Genomic DNA, 18269 nt, shown 5'->3' on the forward strand with positions numbered 1-18269 from the left:
AATGACTTCATCAGCTGCGGCGATTTCAATCATGATAAGACAATCAAAGCATGCATTCACCACGCTTGCATTCCAATTTCTCGAGTAATGCTGTTGAGCTTCAGTTTCAATTGAACCTCAAACAGGATTGAACGCCAAGCTACGCCAGCCTCCAAACTAACTATCGTCTTGGCATTTCCATCTCCCAACATGGTTCTCCCGTGCACCAATCCCACCAAATCTTACTGGATCGAGGCAGCTGATTCGCCCCTGCGCGACCTGCGCTCAACCCCTGAGCTCCCCGAAACGGCAGATGTGGTCATCATTGGCGGAGGCTACTCTGGGGCCACAACGGCATACTGGCTCGACAAGTACACCAAAACCCATGGCAAGCAACCTTCGATGGTGCTTTTGGAAGCACGCGACATTTGCGGCGGCGCCACGGGCCGGAACGGTGAGTTGGTGCTGACGACAAGAGTCTGTGTGGCAACAGTTGCTGACTGATCACACTTCACAGGCGGACAACTGAGACCTCACGCGTACTCTCGCTACACCGTCTGGGCAGATCGATTTGGGGCGGACACAGCCATGGAGCTCATCCGGCACGAAATTGCACACATCCCGGCGTTCGCCGAGTTGGCGGCCGAAGAGGGCATCGCGGACGAGATATGTCTCCAGTTTGGCGAGACCTTTGATGCGGCCATGACGGACGAGGCCTGGACCCGGCTCAAGGGCGCCTTGGACGCCATGCGGAGGGACCACGGCGACGACAACGAAGTGGTGCAGGTGTGCAGAGTGCTTGCGGACGCGAAGGAAGCCGAAGACTTTTCGCAGATGAAGGGGGCTCTGGGGGCGATAGTGCATCCTGCCGGCCAAGTGTGAGTTTCCATTGCGTGACTTGGCTTGGGATACTCAGTACTGACCTTTCTGTAGTTGGGCATACAAGTTCGTCCATGCGATTCTGCGCATCGTGCTGGCCCGCGGCAACTTGAACGTTCAGGCACACACCCCCGTCGTCCGAGTATCAGAAAAGGACGCCGACGGCTGGATCCACGTCCGCACCGAGCGAGGAGAAGTACGCACGCGGGCCGTCGTCCATGCCACCAACGCCTGGGCTTCGCACCTCCGGCCCGAGTACAGCAACCTGGTGCTGCCGGAGAAGGGGACGCTGGCCGCGATCAAGGCGCCGGCGGGCTTCATCAAGCATACAGGGGCCCAACACTGGGATGCCACTGTCAATAACTATCACCTGCAGCTCCCAGCCCCTCACAACGCCATCATCTTGGGCGGTGCGCGGCAGTACCTGGTGCACCGCCCGTCAGATTGCGTATTGCGGGGTGACGACGACCAGCCCATGCCCGGAGTGGACGAGTTCTTCCGGTCTTGGCCATCTTCAGACGTGCAGGCGTGGCCCGAATCTGACGCAGCCACCAAGCTGGAGGAGCAGGGAGGTTCTTGGACTGGCAGTGAGTATCTCGCTCAGCATGGTGTTCTGGTCGTTTGCTAACTTTGTTGCAGTCGAGACAACCAGCGCGGATGGATTTCCTTTTGTCGGGGCGGCACCTCAACATCCTGGCCAATGGATCACGGCTGGGTTTGCGGGACATGGTAAGTGCATGCAATTCGCTGTATTCCAGACTGTGATGAGCTAACACCAACTCAGGCATGCCCCGTATCTTGCTCTCCACGTCATCCATTTCGACACTCGTGCTGGACGCTCTTGGTATAGAGCACAGTGAGCCGAGCGGTGTGGCCGAGCTGCCACTGCCCAAGCCTTTCCAGGTCACACAAGACAGGGTGGACCGGCTCCAGAACACCGATGTGGAGGGGATCCGGACCCGGTTTACGGCGAACTGCAAGGCTAGCAGCGTCAAGCCGTTCTGTAACGTAGAGAGAAGCCGGGTGCCAGGCAAGCCAGCTAGTGACCGGGACGAGCCGAGCTGGGCGCCCTCCTGCAAAGTCAGCGAGAAGGTCCTGCATGTAGAGTCCATTCCTTTGCGAGTCTAGCTCGACACCGAAAATCTGTATATATCAAGAAGTGCACATAATCGATACAAGCGTTGCTCATATCAGGTTTCTTATGCATGATGTTGGCCGAGTATCATTCCTTGATACCAGTTGCGCAAGAAAACCTAGACTCTGGCATGAATGACAGGACCAGGATAGGAAGTGATCTTACCCACGGCGCTATACTATGCTGACACACCACGATCGTTGAGCTAGGCCTTGAGAACCTAAGAATGGACAATGCTGTAGAAGTTGTTTCTCAGGACGGAGCAGTTTCACAAAGTCATTGATCAAAGAGTTTCCAGGGATGCAGATCTGTGTTTCTACGACCGCCTCTTAATTAAAACATCCTCAGCAGACCCTTCAGCTCAACCACTACGTTTTGAAACCCTCATAGCTTCTTCACATCCACATCCTTGATCTTCCCGTCCTCGATGTCCTTCCCCGCCGTCGGGTCTTCCGGCTCCACGCCCACCGTCAGCGCCACGTCCGGCATCAGCTGGATCAGCCACCAGATGCAGGGCAAGACCAGCACGAACAGCCCGCAGTTGACGTAGAACGGAACCAGGCCCCCGACGCTGGCCGAGGAACTCAAGCCGTACGACACGGCCTGCCCCGCCGTCTCAAAGGCGCGGAACAGTCCGCCCGTGCGCGCGCTGCTGCCCACCTCGAGCGAGAAGTTGCCAAGGATCCAGTACAGCGAGAGTTGGGTCCAGTAGCCCGCCACAAACACCATCAGGTACGGGATGTAGGCCCTGGCCCAGGATGCAGTGTCACTGTGGTTGTTAGTCAATATGGTGTCGTGAAGTCATCACAAGAGTCAAGAAAAGGACTCACTTGGCATAGTCGAGCGACGACTTGGGGCCCAGGCGGCTGTACTCGATGCCGATCCAGATGAAGCCGGCAGCGATTGGCAAGATCCACATCATGCAGCAGACATACGCGCGGCGTTTCTGAGTCGCCCAGTTCCCGTCAAGCAGCTTGCCAAACGCGAGAACGGAGGAGATGGTGAAGATTGCTGCAGCAGTCAGTATGAAGCACCGCAAGAGGCCAGGAGATGCCGACTTACGGACGAGAAGAGAAGACAAGGCTCGGGATCGCACAGAGAAGTGCAGGCTCAGGTAGGTGCCCATGGTGCCGCCGTAGAAGAAGCTGAAGAAGCTGGGCAAGAACATGGCCAGAATCTGACGGGGTGAGCAGAGGAACGCTGGCATGTGGATCTAACACGCACCTTTTTATTCCGCAAAGCTCTGTACAGCATAGAAAACTCCTGTTTCCAGGTGAGCTTCTCGGGCATCTGGACCCTGCTGCCGTCGTGACGCCGGACCTTCCTCGTCGGGGAGAGCAAGAGAGCGAAGATGACGCCGGTGCATTCAAAGGCGACAAAGATGAGGTAAGTCGACCAGGCCACTCCTCTGATATGTGTTAGACTGTTCATGTCATTGGATTAAAGGCAGACGTACCGCCGGAAGTGGCTGTCTTGTGGTTGTTGGAGAAGTTGATGGCGCCCCCCAGCAAGCTTCCACTGCTGCGCATCGCCGACCAGATTCCTACTTCGTATCAGCAAGCACATCTTGTTTCGAACCGTTTCATTGGTCTCACCAAGATATCTAGCAGAATGTGTCAGTGTACAAGATTCTTCTTGAATGAGTGATATGAACAACTCACAGTCCTCGCTTGTCGGGATGGGGATAAGACAACATGGCCGTCGACTCGCCCACGTAGAGGAAGCCGCCGGTGATGCCCTAGACAATGTTGCCGAACAGCAGGTACCAGTCGACATTGTAACGGGCGCTGACGTAAAAGGCCGACCCCTGCAGGGGCATGGCGACGGCGGCGATGAAGCAAGACCACTTGATACCGATCTTGTTGATCAACGGCCCGCCGAGGATGGTGACCATGAAGCTCCCGGCATACGACAGGCAGTTGGCAATGTTGGCAAGCCACGGAGTCGAAAACCCACCTCCGCCCAAGTTGGACAGCTGCAAGAGGTTAGATGATGATGTATCGAGCAGGACTTGGGGGAACACTCACGGCATCTCCCATTGCAGGGCCCACAAACGAGAGACTGCGCGAAGTTAGTCACGAGACCTGCCATGTTGCTGCTGACTTTCACAATCGCACCATCACTTACGCCCCGAACAGGATCATCTGGAACAGCACGCCTCGATAGAAGATGGCCCATGTTGAAGGGCCGGTAGTCGGCGCGTGGCCGGTAGTTTCTGTCATCATCTTGGTGCCGTCGGTCGTAACAGAAAGTTTGAGAGAACGTTGCGCTTTCTGGGGCGGCGGCGTGCCCCTAAAATATCGTCACCGGCCCGGCGGTTTGGGGTGGGCGCTCCTATCAGCACCCCAGACTTTGGGGAATTGCCGACGCGCTGGATGCGACATGGCGTCTTCCCCGAAGATAGCGGTGGACCCTGAGGCTGGGGTGCGACCCCAAAGAACCAGGGCACGATAAGGGACAGGGATGCATGTTGCAGTGGTGGATCCCCCGTCATTGCGGGGGATGCCCTCTGACCGGCCCGGCTTATCAATGAGGGCCGGCTGATTGGCTTCGGTTGGGGGCTTTTGCCTTTCGCCCATGAAGACACCATGAGGATTGGAAGATAGTGTTGATGAGTTGGGGTCCATAAACTTGACGATCTATCAGCCGCGCATGCACGGTGACTATTCGTTCGCACCCGCGGAGCCCCATCGCAACGGGGCTCATCCGTTGCAACGCTAGCCATCGGCTGCACCCGTCTACTTCCAGTGCCAACGGCCGTATAGCTTGTTGCAGACGGCATTCCTTTCTCTACAACATACCACTTTATGCCGCATATATTTCGTTGCAGATGTGAGCCCGCCTTTGCCGATGGTGTGCACCGTTGGCTTGGGCCACTCGTCGCCACGTCTCATTCTCTCTCGGTTGGGAGTGGCCTGCATGTCAACGCCCAACGACACCAATGAGCCAAGAGTCGCTGCATATTGAAGTCTCTCGACACTGCCGGCTAACGGCTTGACCGCCTGAACGGATTCTGAAGGTGGATAACCTCTTTGCTCTCCCAATCTTGTGTTCGGCCGAGATGACTTGAGACTGCACTGGCAGCTGCTGGAAAGTAGAATAGAAAATGACCACATGGTTCGAGTCAAGAGCCATGCTGTTAGACCTTGTGCATTCGTGATTATCCGGTACTGATCTGCGAACTTGTGGTTCACTTGTTGCTGTAATGATTTCCTGGCCGTGTCCCAATCCGGGGTTTCATCGCCCATATTTCCTATTCGAGAGTTTTTCTCACCACTATTCCCTAATGGGGCACTTGGCGCTTGGCGGGCCATCTCGAAACCATGCATTGGAATTAGATCTACCAAAAGTTGAACTGCTGCTTTCCACTTCCTTTCATGGAAAGGTGGTGAGGCACTGCCAAATTACGTGCGAGTGAACTATCTACAATTTGACGGCGTTCAACAGATAAGGATGACCGTAGACAGGTCGCGACACGAGCACTGCCAAAGGCTAAGATCGAGAGAGGAGAAAGATGGAGAGGGATGCCTGATCGTTGGATCTTTCACCATATTGACACTCCCCTCAATACGAACAGAATCTCGGTGGTCTCATGATATGACAGATGAGTTCTGGGACTGAAACCCATCGAGAGTATATCACCGAAATGTTCCGCCAAGTGATCGAGATCGTTGATCACGTGGGGGGTGAAGAAGGCCGATTCCAGATTGGAAACATGACTATCTCGGTGCAGCTTGGCGGAGCAACACATAAGGGCGATAAAAACTCGAATTGGCGGCAACGATGCTAGCACAATCTGCGAATTATGATCACGCCAGGTTTTCTCCTTTGCTGGCATAACTCCTAGAACATTGGGCAAAGTGTCTTGGTGTTGGTCTCCGTGGTGTTGGGCGATTCAATTGGCCGATGATTGCGCCACGATCGTCGGCGTAATTGAGCTCCTTAATCGCATGATGGGCTGAAAGCAATGTTGGGCTCCTCTGCACGCAACAAGCTGGGGTTCATTGAACAGCCAAAACACCTTGTAGAGATTAATTAAACTGTGTGTATCATACAGTATACACTGGCAACTGACTGTGGAAACCCATTTTGGTCGTGGAATTCAGTTGCAGGTATTTTGAAATCGGAGCTCGAGACTTGCAGCAGGCAGGCTTGGGAGCTCCAGAGCCCGCCACCACCTATCTAGCTTGCTACGGTCCGCGATGCCGTTTGCATTTTGCAACCAAGGTGCAGCACATGGTGCAGCAGAAATCTTCGCATCGCAATATCGCCAGGTGCCAGGGCTTCGAGCCGAGAATCTTTTGCGTGAAGCTGAGCTATTGCACCGGTCTATGGCTATTATGAAGTCAATGGGGGATGCAAGTTGAGGCGGGGTCCTCAGATCTAGGCAAACATTGCAGCGCTGGGTCAGTGCATTGCAGCTCTGCGACAGGCGCCCGTCGCGGACATACAGATGGAACAATGCCCTCGCCCTGGACGGCACCATGAAGCAACTTTCAGTTCTTCCGTGGTGATGCGTGGCGAGGCAAACAGTGGACTGCTTTTTACTTCAAGATCTTTTCGTTGACCAATGCGCTGGTGAACACACTGGTAGCAGATCATCAACACCTGCATGTGCTGGCTCAAGGCCAATTTCAGGCGACAGCTCTTTGGCAGCACCCTCCAATTGGCACAGACACCTCCGATCGTATCTCGACCGGCTGTCCAGACGCCACCTCAGCACACTGTAACATCGCTAACTCTTGGGCAAAATTGAATTGCCAGATGCATTGCACTCATGGTACAGGAAGAACCTACCCTTAGTAACTGGCATCGTTTCGTGATGCCCAAAGCTATCTGATCCAATTGAAACAGGTCCATGTTCGACACTATTGCGCGGTAGCCAGCTCTTGGAAGCTGTTGTACTTGCGAGAACCCCCACCAAACCACTGCACTGCAGCTATCACACCCATGGCAGTGCCCCGCATCATTCCCTTGCGCAGTCCCAATCCATCGCAGCTTGCAGGCCTCCTGGGGTTTTGCACAGGCCACAGCTTATTTCGACGACACAGCCCATCAAGCTGGATTGAAAGGTCATGCATGGTGCTCAGCTGAGAATGCCGCTCCATGTGTCATTAGGCGTTGCCAGATGAATTGCATCGTAGTCGCCTTGAAGGGTTCTGCAGAGTCGTGTTGATTCCATGCGTTCTGTCTTTCCAGATCATTTGACGCAGTATTGACTCATTGTAGCCAGTTTGCCAGCACGTTGATCACCACACCATCAAGCCCTAATCCGCAGGCACCTGAGGTTGAAACAGGAAAGACGAAAACTCAGAGCAGGCGATTCTGAGAGTGAGTCTCGCAGCTCTCGTCTTGGATATTCGCGTTGAGGTGCACACGACTTGTTAGTGCAAGTGCTCATCCCTCCCCGGCCAGCAGTCTGCGACGGCGACGCCACCGTAGACCACATCATCAGCCTGATTCTAGATACCCCCAAGGTGCTTGCAACACCCCTTTGCGGAATAGTAGAAACCACTTGCTACTTAGATGTTTCTCATCGTGGTTGCAATGACCATCAGTCTCGACTGGCCAGAGCAGGCCGCCCAAATTGACTGTCACATCCCCCATCAACAAGTTGGACTCGAGAGTCTCACCACTGCTGGTCCTCTTGCGATGAAACACTAAAACGAAAGTAAACGACATGCTTCTTAACCGGAAACCGGATGATGTGCATGGCTCAAGGGTTACAGACAGAATCCCTGGGCGGTGAAAACCCCAATCTCCTTGACCCGGATCAAGCCCGTATCTGTCGGCCAGCGTTCAAATGGAGGTGATAGACTGGTAAGTATTGTCAACCTATTGCCATCTTTGGCGGTTACTGAGGGACTGACGATACAGAAGCTCTGTTCGCCAACATCTCGAGAGATCAAAACAGTGTTTGGCGGACTGAAACGGAGTCCTGGGGCAATGTATCCACGATTGTCAGTTAAACCAGCTACTGCTTAAGGATCTAGAAAGACGGCTACACTGTCAATCGATGGCTTTCACAGTAGAATTGCCATTGTCATGCTGGACAGACTCATCTCACCGTACTGATTGAGTTGTGTTGTTCATCCACGACACTTCGTCATTCTTTTTTAGCCGCCTCACTCGCTTCCTTGATCGGCTCATCAACTGCGACCGCCCACTGTATCTTGCGGCAGAACGCCGGAGCCGCATGATTCATCCGGGACGGGTGCCTCTCATTATGAATCATCATGGTCTCATTGATTTAAGTTTGGCCAGCCAACGTTCCATCGCAGCCAAGGTCCGTGGGCTGCTGAACCGACCCATCGACCGGAATCCGCTAGCTGGCAATTCAGCTTCGGTGTGAGCAGTCCTTTGCAGAATCGAAGTGGGCGTCTCCCTCAAGGCTGCCCGGGCACTTAGCAGCCCGTAATTGAGTGCGAGAAAAGCGTGCAGGCATCTTGAGCGATAGCAATTCAACAGCACCGTACTGAAGTATGTAGGTACCTGTGGCGCCTCGAGCTCAGCTCCAGCTACTGCTTGCAACAATCTACCACCCGCAACCAATAATCGCAATAATCTAAAGCAATGCAATTGCGGCAGGCGTGCATACATTTTTTTTCCATTGAACGCGACATATCGCATGTTGATTTTGGTGTTCTCCTCCACAAGGTTTTTTTCAACCACGGTTCCTCCCACCCGAACAAACCATAGAAGCGCAACGGCCAACCTCTGGCCAATTGAGTCACGCCGACATACCGGAGTTGGATCTATCTCCGTTGGACATTCTTTCCATCTACAAATAGCCAGCATTACGTCGCGTCTTCGACCACTTCCTCCATCTCTGCCACTCGTCAATCAAGCGACGCCAGTTACCAACAGCAGGCGGCATCATCGACAACCTGGATTCCGAGGCATCCGACAACAACAAAAACATCAACGTTGACACCAGCACCATGGAAGGCAGATCTCAGCAGCAGCCGTTGTTTCGTTGGAAGTCCGGCGGCGGGGACCAAGACCTTGAATGGATTCAACGCCCGAAGGCTCTCGTCCCAGCGATACGCGATCTTCTGCAGACCCAGCTTAGACAGGCTTGGGGCCTGTCCATCGCGTCAGACGCCATTTCGGTGGAGTTCATGTCTCAGGGCACCTGGAACCGGGCCTACAAGGTAACGTTGCCAGCTGATCTGCCAATCACGCCCACATCGCCAAGTCCGGGTCAGCAGCAGTGCTGCCGGCAGCTGGTCTTCCGACTTTCCCTCCCCCTGCTGGCGTCCGACAAGGTGCGCTCCGAAGTTGCGACCCTGCGATGGGTTCGACGCCACACGGCCATCCCAGTACCGCGCGTGTTTTTGTATGATGCCACCGGCCGAACCTTCTCCGGCTACGAATGGATCCTTATGGAGCTCATGCCCGGCAAGCCTTTCTGGGCTGTACATAAGCAGCTGCCTCTTGAGGCCAAGACCGCCCTCGCCGCCACAATTGCGGAGTGGGTTCACAGCCTATGGTCGTTGCGGTTTGATGGAATCGGCAGTTTGTATGATGCCACTGGGGACAACGAGGCCCATGGCTTGGCCAGACCAGATTCCAGCGGCCCCACGTCTGTTGGTGTCATGGATCTTTTTGGTGTCGACATGGTTGGCGACTCAAAGGAAAGAGAGCCGCATTTAGGCCCCATCAGTTCTGAAATGTACATGATCGACTGGCGTCCCGAATACCCGGTCCCCCGCGGCCCCTTTTCCGATCTGCGTCAGTTCTGCTCGAGTTTTGCCGACGTAACGCGCCACGAGATCAACGATCCCCGCCAGCAGAAGCGCGCCAAGATCTATAGCCTGATATACACCGCGTATTACGAGGATTACGAGTACGCGCTGAAGCGCCCCGACACGTCGTTGAGGAGGATCCGGGTTGCAAAATCTCAGCGCAAGCTCGAAGACAAAAAAGCTAGACGCGAGCGTCGTGATCGAGTAGCCCAGGCCAAGGTCGAGTTGGCGGAGATCTTTGAAGGCTTCTCTACCACCTCTCAGCTTGACAGCAGTTGTCCAGAAATGTATATCGAGTCGCTCTACGTCAAAGACAAGCAGTTCTGCGACAGACAGGATGAGGAAGAAGCAAAAGAAGAAGCCAAGAAAAAAGCCAAAGAAGAAGGCAAAGAAGATACCAATGACCCCGAGACCGAGGACGCCGCATCGGACGACTCGCAGACCGAGGAACCGGTGCTATTCGACCTAGCCACTCGTCCTTGCGACCGCTCTTCCTCGTCTGCTCAAGTCCATGGTCTTGTCTCTCTCGACGGAACTCCCTACCTCCGCGACTGGAATCGGTACCCCGAAACCATGGATCAAATCACCCGACTCATCCAGAATGTCGTGCCTGACACCCCACTCCCGCCGCGATGCTCCGTCCTCCACCACTGGGACATTTCCGGGAACAATGTGCTCGTCGATCCCGACACCGGCCACCCGACTGCGTTGCTGGACTGGGAGCAAATATTTACCGTACCCGTGCTGCCTTTCATCCCAGCGGCTGAAGCCACGCCACCAGCAGACAGCAAGGCGGGCTTTGAGAGCGAGACAGCACCAACCGTGGGTCCCGTCAGCTATCTCCCGTACCCGCCCATCATGGAATTCGACGAAAGCTGGATGGACTTACACTGGTGCTCGCGGCGGCCCTCATACTCATGGATACCCAAGCAATCCTCCTCCTGTGACGAGGAGGACACATCTATGTACCGCTACAAGTCGACTTGGGAAATCCAGCTTATGCGGGAGGCGTACAAGACCCGGTTGGATGCGCTGTCCTCGCCGCCGTCGATCAGAATGGACTCGTTGCGGGAAGCAATCGAAACAGTAGCCGAGTCACCAAAAGGAAACAATTCTCAATCGAAGAGGCCCGGTCTTGACCAACCTTCGCCTCATCTTACGGATAAAGGCCATCTCCTGAGAGACATTATGAGTGGGACACAACAAACGGTCATCAATCCTTGGTTTGTGGAAGAAGTGGTCAAGGAAGCAATGGACCTTGGACTTCTAGCTGAGTAGCTGGTGCTTTTGATTTCGCTGCTGTTGCATCGCCCGCAGCATATATATGTAGAATGGAGAGCCAGATGGTGACATCGTCGAGGGCGGGCTGCTCTAGTCGCACAGCGGCAGACTTGGCATAGAATAGATGACGAGAGACAGTTGCAAAAAGAATATTTTGACAGACGCATGAGATGACAGGCTCTTGGGGCGACCGAAGCTAGCATTCACATTAAGTAGATAATCGAGACTGCAGCAGCAGCATACGCATACAGTGCCAATTCATCTGGGAAAGAGTTCTCGCATTTGTTTGACCCGCACTTAGCTGGCCCACCCGGCCAGGTACTCTTGACGCTGATGAACGATAGCACTCTGAGGATGCAATGTGAGATTGGTGGCGAGGGCTTTGGGGTTGGATCCTAGTGTACCTGGAGAAGGTTCGTGAAGCTAACCGTAGAAACCATCTACATTGTTACTTTGATACCCGAGATGACAGCAGGTAAAGAAGAGGTGTACGTACGCCTGAGCTCATGTCAACCCTGTAGAGGGGCATCCTCAGTCAAGTGCCTACGTTGTGGTCGGCAGTCCTGTGTCGGTAGCTCGCTTTTGACTTTGACTCCCGTGTAAATTTGGACCCCGCCGCCGGAACAAAATTACCATTGGTGTCGGATCCTGTTAAAGATCCAATCTTGTCGCTACGTTCCAGTGGGCTGAGCACCTTGATGGCGACTTCTCGGTGGCTGAAGCTGCATTGAAGTAGACTCACGATTACCAAGCTTTTGGCGATGCAGCTAGCGTTCACGAATAACAGCATGAGCCTCCGCAGAATGTCTCAAACCAAGTTGTGACTCGGGCAATTTGAGGGTCACTGTGGGCTGGATTTCCACATTCGCAACGAAGGCAGGTAGCCGTGAGGTATCTTGAGCCTGCACAAAGACGAAACATGGAACGGACAGCTTACATTACCGAGAAAGGCTATGGCCTCACTACTGTGAAACATCGCCTTGTGACGCTGTCCAATGCTGACGCCATGCAGTACAGTTGCCAACGTCTGAAGTGCATCTTCATGACCTTGCTGACATTGCCGATGATCCACGAGGGCATGGAAGGTATTACTGCGTCGTTGTGAAGTCGACTCTGGGATGAGAACATAGGGTGACTTCAGGCTGGGATGGGATGCAGGTGAGCTGACCGTCCAGAACCTTCGCAGGACCTAAGGGCTTTCTAGGGCGAGAGGAGCTTACAAAGGAACGGGATCGCTGCGAGCTGGTGATCTGGTGCACTGGCAAGTATGTGTTTGCGTCTGCATGGCAACTGGCGCCATCGTCCAAGTCCTTCTCAACGACGTTGGCAAAGATACTGCTCAACTTGACGGGACTTGACGGACGTCGAGTAAGAGGTAGCGGAGCTTCTAGTTTCAGCATGCTAGGGCTCAAGAAAGGAAAGAGACCCGAAACCAAAGCAGTCAGCCACCAGTCGTCTACCATCATGAACTCAGTTGAATTAACCAGTCATCTACAACATTGCGTCACTATCGCCTACAAGATGCCTAAATTCAAGTGGCAAACATGGACTGAATCATCTGCGATGCGTCTTCAAATACAGACGCCACACCATCTTCTGCAATTATTGCCCAGAGACGCTGGCCGGCATGGACAGGTTTCTTGCAACATGCTTACTACAGCCCAACCATGCGCCCCGACATCATTGGGAACGCCACTCAAGATACATTCTTCGTGCCGCATAAACAGCGGTGAAGGTGGTGAAATGGAATCTTGTTGTCTAAGCCTAATCTATGTTTGACCGACAATTGAATTGGATCCTCGAAGAATCTGAAGAAGTGAAGAATAACGAATGTCTAATGGCATGAGTTGGTCCTGAACGACCCCAGTGTCAGCCCCGTGTTTCATGCATCGTCCTCCCTGGTGCTACACTCTCCGTCATTGTCCCAACGACAGCGATCAGCCTAGATTAGACCGCCAAGCCCCTTCAAGATTCCCAGGATGGCGCTGTTGGCACCACCGCTGGCGGCACCGGCTGCTCCGCCGGGACTGACGCCGTTGTTCTTCGGAGTGAACTGACAGGCGATGTCTTTGGGGGGGTTGGAGGAGGAGCGGATGGCGTGGCTGACGCGGGCGGCGGTGCAGGCCTCGCTCGTGTGAAAGGTGTAGACGGCGCCGTTGATCTCGGGCTTGAGGTGCTGCACGTGCTCCGTCGGCGCGCAGCCATTGAGGTTCAGGTGGTTCCAGAGCTTGTTGGCCTTGATGGCGTGGCCCATGTCCTGCGCCGTCACGTACCAGTACTGCACCACGGGCTGCAGATTGTGAGAGTCAGTCTTTGCGGTGCAAGTGCACATGCTGGGAAGTTTTTCATTTCACGTACATCACTAGTGACCTTTTCCCATCGGTTGTAGCAGAACACACCCGGAGGGTTGGAGGCAGGGTAGCCGCCGCCGCGGGCGAGGATCTGGGCGTGCTCCTCAACAGCGGTCTCATTTGTGGTGGGTGCCGCGAAAGCCTGGGAGACTAGGAGGGTTGCCATGGTGGCGAATGTTGAGAAGGAGCCAAACATGGTGAATGAAGTAAAGATTGTTGAGATCTGTGGAAGTGTTGCGAAAGCTGGATGTGCGTAGGAAGCTGGAGATCCGAGATGATGTGCTGAGCAGAATGTTTGATTCATAAGAGAATAGAGACGCGCTTTATAGCTGGATCATGAAGTTGCGAGATGAGAGACATGTCATCGGTCATTCGATCCGATCGCCTTGCTATTCTTGTCGCTGCGGTGTACTTACTGTATGTGCTGACTGTCTCTTCCGTTTACAGACGGCCCGATGAGGAATCGGCGGGGGAGGTGGAGTGACCACAGCATCTGAGCTCAACCGAGAGCCGGATGAACATCTAAAATTAGCAACATGACGGTTGTCAGCTAGAATTGGTGGGCTACAGTGGAGATGCGGTCCGCTGCTTACTATCTTGGCATCCCGGCAAGTGGACACAAACTAGCCTAGTGTCTACTCCGTTCGGCGACCATTCCAGTCTACTCGTCCCGGAAGAAGCGGGCATAACGCGACGAGCTTCACCTCGAGTCTGGTCCCCGAGAGACAAGCTTAAAGGCAAGAAGGTTCATCTGGAAAAGAGAATTTCTATCCAAGGTGGTCACCCACAAATCAATCTACAGCCGCAAGGGATGTCGGCTGGAGTAATATACACACCAGCTAGATCCAAACTTCGGTAGTCTCGAAACCACATTCAACACGACTCAGCCACTTAAGCGACGGATCCCTTCGTCGCCAGCTTCTCCCTCTCTACCTACACCAACTCGGGAGCGACTCCTGTCGGGAAACTACCCAACTTCTTACGATGATGAGTAGCCTACCTAATCTTCTGAATTCCTGTGCTGATGTGAAGCCAATCATCAAAACTTTTTATGCTAATAGGTAGCTAATCTTGGAACTGATGGGTAGGCTATCCTTACATTTCTTACGTGAATGGGGAACCCATCTTGAAACTTCTTCCGCCATCTCTTCCTACCTAATATCCAAAGTTAGGCTGGGCCTTCAATAAGAGAGGCATCTTGTAAAAGTCGCACGTACCGGGAAGTCGCGCGACTGCCTTCGCGGATTGGAAGTCACGCGACTGCCTTCGCGGATGGGAAATCGCGCGACTGCCTTCGCGGGAGGGAAGCTGCGCGGCTTCCCTTGCGGATAGGCAGCCCAACTTTAGACTTCCCCCTCCATCTTCTCAATTCCAAATTTCTCTTTCCCCTCTCTCTTCAATATTCCATCCTTTCCCCAACAACTTTCGCAATCTCCGGGGCCTGGAGGGCCTTAAGACGATCTTACAAACCTCGCCCGCACCACCACGTTCTGTCACAATTGATACAGACTGACCATTTAGCTCCCTCCCCCCCTCTCTTCCTCTAACTGGTTGTTGCTTAGGTGGCTACCTTCGGGGGCTGCTTGCCTAAGGGCTTACTTCCAATCATGCCTCCACCAGGCTCCGGCGGCGGCGGCTTTGGCAATTTCTTCAATTTCGACCACAGCCACGATCACGGCCAGGGCAACGGCAACAGCCGAGGGTACAGCAACAGCCGAGGGTACAGCAATCCGTATGGCAACCAGTTTGGCAACACCGCTGGCGATTCAACTGGTAACATCTTCTACAATGGCCCCATCAACATCTTCCAAAGTGCCCCCACTGCCCAACACCACTTGGATCCAACTGGTCATCACTACTCCCCGACCGCCCCCCAGCCCGTCCCATTCTACCACCAGCCTGGTGCGCCAACCCCGAAGCGCGCCAAGCACCACCACAAGGCCCTCTCGCTGAAGCAATCTGTCGAAAAGTGGTGGGAGCTCCGCACCCAGTTCCTCGACCTGGAGAAGCGAATCGAGCTGGAGCCGGAGAACATCCAGCACACCATTGACAAGATCACCACTGACGCTGAGCTGAAACGCTACGAGATCGAAATTGCCAAGGAAGTTGACGACCAGCTGCACCAGGACATCACCAAGAATGTCCCTGTCGAGGCCCTCCACATCTACGAGCGGACGCCCGCCATCCACCAGGCGTCCAAGCACCTCACTCTGCAACACCTCGAATCGCTCAAGACTGCCCGGGAGCCCGGCGGCGTGCTGCATTCTCTGGGCCCGTCACCCGCCTCCCGTCCTGCTGAGCCCAGCCTTCCTGCCCTCGACAAGCGGAAGGCGATTGCTGACGACGGCATCGATGACGCGCTGATTCAGGCTCTCATCGACGCCTCCGATCCCATCACCGGTGCGGATGGCAGTGGTGCGAACTCCCCCGGCCCTCGCCGGCACAGACGTTCGGGCTCCAACGCCACCTCGTCCACCGTCGATGGGGATACGCGCGATGACCAGCCCGTGACACACTGCCAGCGAAAGTATGGCAGCACCGCCGAGTGCGTGTGGGAAGACATACAGAGTGTCAGCCCCGGCGTCGTCCGAGACATTGAACACCACGCGGAGATGACAATGAAGGGCTCCTGCTGCACCTTCCTCCCTTTTTCCCTCTTCTGGCTTCCTTTGCTGGCGGCTTTGCAGATCGCCACCTGCTACGTTCGACGTCGACGCCTCGAGCGGGACTTTGGCTGCGAGCACTGTCACCGCAAGATCCCATTCCTCTGGCTGCCGCTCTTCAAGTCGCTCAGCGATGTGCGGTACTACCTCAACGGGGTGGACAGAGTCGCCAACAAGAACGCCCAGCGGTCCGTGTCGCACCTGTGTGGCAACAAGTGGTGCTTCAACCCGTTTCACCTCATCCTCGAGTCCCAATGGGTGAACCAGCAGCGGGAGAACTGCCACAAGCAGGTGTCCCTACTCCATCGATCCATGGCACGCGAAGCCACCTGCACCTGCGGCGCGGAGACCAAGTGCCTCTTGCAGCATCGGCACACGAGCTTCTCGGCCGCGTTTGTGCGCGAGTGGCTGATGGTCGTCGTGGCCCTGGACGTCTTCCTCCCCAAATGCAACTACGCAATAGCCCCGGGCGTTGTTGGCAAGTGGCTGCGGGTCGACGACTTTGAGTATTTGAAGAAGCGCAACGGAAATATTCTCCCTCGCGACAGCACTTACACGCGGCCTTTGGACGAGCACACGAGCCGGTTCCTGTACTTCAAGGACGGTGCGCGATTGGATTGCGTCCAGTTCGATCTTCGTGATCTGTTCTTTCTCAACGGCCAATTCGGGTACTGGGACGATACGCCGGACGGGACGATCCAGAACTTTGCACTGATGCCCGAGGTCAAGACTTGCTTCACCCTCGACAAGATCCTGGATCGCGTCCGCCTCCGCTGCCGGGGCGAGCTCTCGCCTGAGCTTGCGTCTTGGTCGTTCTTCCTCAACGAGCCCAACAACGGCGAGAACGCCCTCTTCCGGGACGACGACGACAGATTCATCGAAGGTTTCAGCTACTGGCTGTGCAAGACGAGTTGGTACACGTCGCGGGACCAAGCCAGCCGCGTCCCGGCCAACCCATCGAAGAAGCCGTACAACAACATGACGAGCATTGTGGACCACGTCCGCCGCAAGCACCGCGAGATCCCCTCTTGGCTGCGGGCGTTCTGGTTCGTCAAGGAGATGCGTGAAGCTCCCGGCATCGCTCACGAGTTCCATCGTTGGATGAAGGACAATGGCTTGCCTAGCAACAACCGAGCCACGATTGACAATGAGCTGCAAGAGGGGGTGTGGCATCCGATGCTGGACAAGTTGCTGGACAAGCTGGTGAAGAAGTATTACTGATGGGCGGATATGACTGGGTTTTATTGCTACGATTGTGATGTGGAGTGAGATCTTGGTCGCGTGGACACCACGCTGGTTCTTCGAAATTTGGTCGCACCTGATGGTGGAATTGCTTGACGACATTAGATACACTTAGAGCTTCTATCTACTCGGGCCTAGCCAGACGATAGCCCATCAATACTAGTGGTATGTGATTAAGCAGATCTGCAGCCCCCGTGTGTGATTCTCTATCAATTGTGGCAGAAAAAGCAGGTCATTTTTCTACGTCAATTGATAGAGAATGGCCAGCGACTAGACGCCGCCCAGGCCGAGGAATCCTACATCTCAGGGCATCGCGGTGGTTGCCCGCAGGTCGAGGCCATTCGCCGGGTCCATTCTGTATCGATTGATACAGAATGCCCCGCGACGAGGCCGGCACCGCCCAGGCCGAGATATGGTACATCCTGGCCGTCCGTAGCTCGAGGCCGTAGGCTGAGCCCATTCTATATCAATTGATGTAGATTATTGAGCCGAAATGTCCATCAATTGATACAGAATGGGCGCACGTTGGGTCCAGCACGTCATGTTGGTGAGATGGGCAAGGCACGGTTCATGAATGCAGTGCAATTCTCACCCTACTTTTCCTATGTGAGAAGACGGGAGATCTATGGCAGTGTCAAACTAGAGAAAGTAGAAAATCCATCGCCGAAATGTGCCTAGTCTAGAGACCAAATTAGGCCGCGTGATGTTCAAGATCCATCATGGTGGTCAAAAGTTGCCCAGGCCTTGAGTGTTCTTCCCTGCCCAATTTACTCCGAATCCGAGAACGACTCGCCCAAATCCTCGCATGCCTTTTTGGCAATGGGGCGCAGCAGGCGGTTCATCTGCTGCATTTCCTTGTTCATCTGCTGCATTTCCTTGAGTATAGCCAACTGTACGGGATCTCCACCATCTTCACCGGAAACTGCTGCAGCGGAGGTCTTGGAGCCGACTTTGGGGCTGTCGTCCGACTTAGGGTTAGGGTTAGGGTTAG

The 18269-nt window shown here is 54.6% G+C and overlaps 8 protein-coding genes across 8 annotated transcripts; 3 read left to right on the plus strand and 5 right to left on the minus strand.

Annotated features, from left to right (window-relative positions):
• Positions 1–189: 189 nt before the first annotated feature.
• Positions 190–1986, plus strand: PG985_007869 (uncharacterized protein; the record flags this gene model as incomplete). The annotated part of the gene is made up of 5 exons (XM_066827637.1): positions 190–433; positions 497–857; positions 913–1445; positions 1498–1587; positions 1643–1986. 5 exons carry the CDS (start codon positions 190–192, stop codon positions 1984–1986), a joined length of 1572 nt encoding a protein of 523 aa, XP_066685312.1.
• Positions 1987–2377: 391 nt separating this feature from the next.
• PG985_007870 (uncharacterized protein) lies at positions 2378–4218 on the minus strand (the record flags this gene model as incomplete). The annotated part of the gene is made up of 9 exons (XM_066827638.1): positions 2378–2762; positions 2824–3004; positions 3056–3170; positions 3218–3401; positions 3450–3596; positions 3655–3731; positions 3786–3968; positions 4021–4054; positions 4121–4218. 9 exons carry the CDS (start codon positions 4216–4218, stop codon positions 2378–2380), a joined length of 1404 nt encoding a protein of 467 aa, XP_066685313.1.
• Positions 4219–4296: 78 nt separating this feature from the next.
• On the minus strand, positions 4297–5109 carry PG985_007871 (uncharacterized protein; the record flags this gene model as incomplete). Its single annotated transcript, XM_066827639.1, has 2 exons — positions 4297–4632; positions 4795–5109. The coding sequence occupies 2 exons, from the start codon at positions 5107–5109 to the stop codon at positions 4297–4299; spliced, it is 651 nt and encodes a 216-aa protein (XP_066685314.1).
• Positions 5110–8934: 3825 nt separating this feature from the next.
• On the plus strand, positions 8935–11019 carry PG985_007872 (uncharacterized protein; the record flags this gene model as incomplete). The annotated part of the gene is made up of 1 exon (XM_066827640.1): positions 8935–11019. The coding sequence occupies one exon, from the start codon at positions 8935–8937 to the stop codon at positions 11017–11019; it is 2085 nt and encodes a 694-aa protein (XP_066685315.1).
• A 1091-nt stretch (positions 11020–12110) lies between these two features.
• Positions 12111–12485, minus strand: PG985_007873 (uncharacterized protein; the record flags this gene model as incomplete). The annotated part of the gene is made up of 1 exon (XM_066827641.1): positions 12111–12485. The coding sequence occupies one exon, from the start codon at positions 12483–12485 to the stop codon at positions 12111–12113; it is 375 nt and encodes a 124-aa protein (XP_066685316.1).
• Positions 12486–12964: 479 nt separating this feature from the next.
• On the minus strand, positions 12965–13569 carry PG985_007874 (uncharacterized protein; the record flags this gene model as incomplete). Its single annotated transcript, XM_066827642.1, has 2 exons — positions 12965–13312; positions 13381–13569. The coding sequence occupies 2 exons, from the start codon at positions 13567–13569 to the stop codon at positions 12965–12967; spliced, it is 537 nt and encodes a 178-aa protein (XP_066685317.1).
• Positions 13570–14980: 1411 nt separating this feature from the next.
• On the plus strand, positions 14981–17257 carry PG985_007875 (uncharacterized protein; the record flags this gene model as incomplete). Its single annotated transcript, XM_066827643.1, has 1 exon — positions 14981–17257. The coding sequence occupies one exon, from the start codon at positions 14981–14983 to the stop codon at positions 17255–17257; it is 2277 nt and encodes a 758-aa protein (XP_066685318.1).
• Positions 17258–18045: 788 nt separating this feature from the next.
• PG985_007876 (uncharacterized protein) lies at positions 18046–18235 on the minus strand (the record flags this gene model as incomplete). Its single annotated transcript, XM_066827644.1, has 1 exon — positions 18046–18235. Exon 1 carries the CDS (start codon positions 18148–18150, stop codon positions 18046–18048), a length of 105 nt encoding a protein of 34 aa, XP_066685319.1. The 5' UTR covers positions 18151–18235.
• Between the last annotated feature and the right edge of the window lie 34 nt (positions 18236–18269).

Source organism: Apiospora marii, assembly GCF_038362585.1.
Source record: "Apiospora marii strain CBS 49790 chromosome Unknown utg000004l_segment0_segment1, whole genome shotgun sequence".
Classification (NCBI taxonomy): Eukaryota; Fungi; Ascomycota; class Sordariomycetes; order Amphisphaeriales; family Apiosporaceae; genus Apiospora; species Apiospora marii.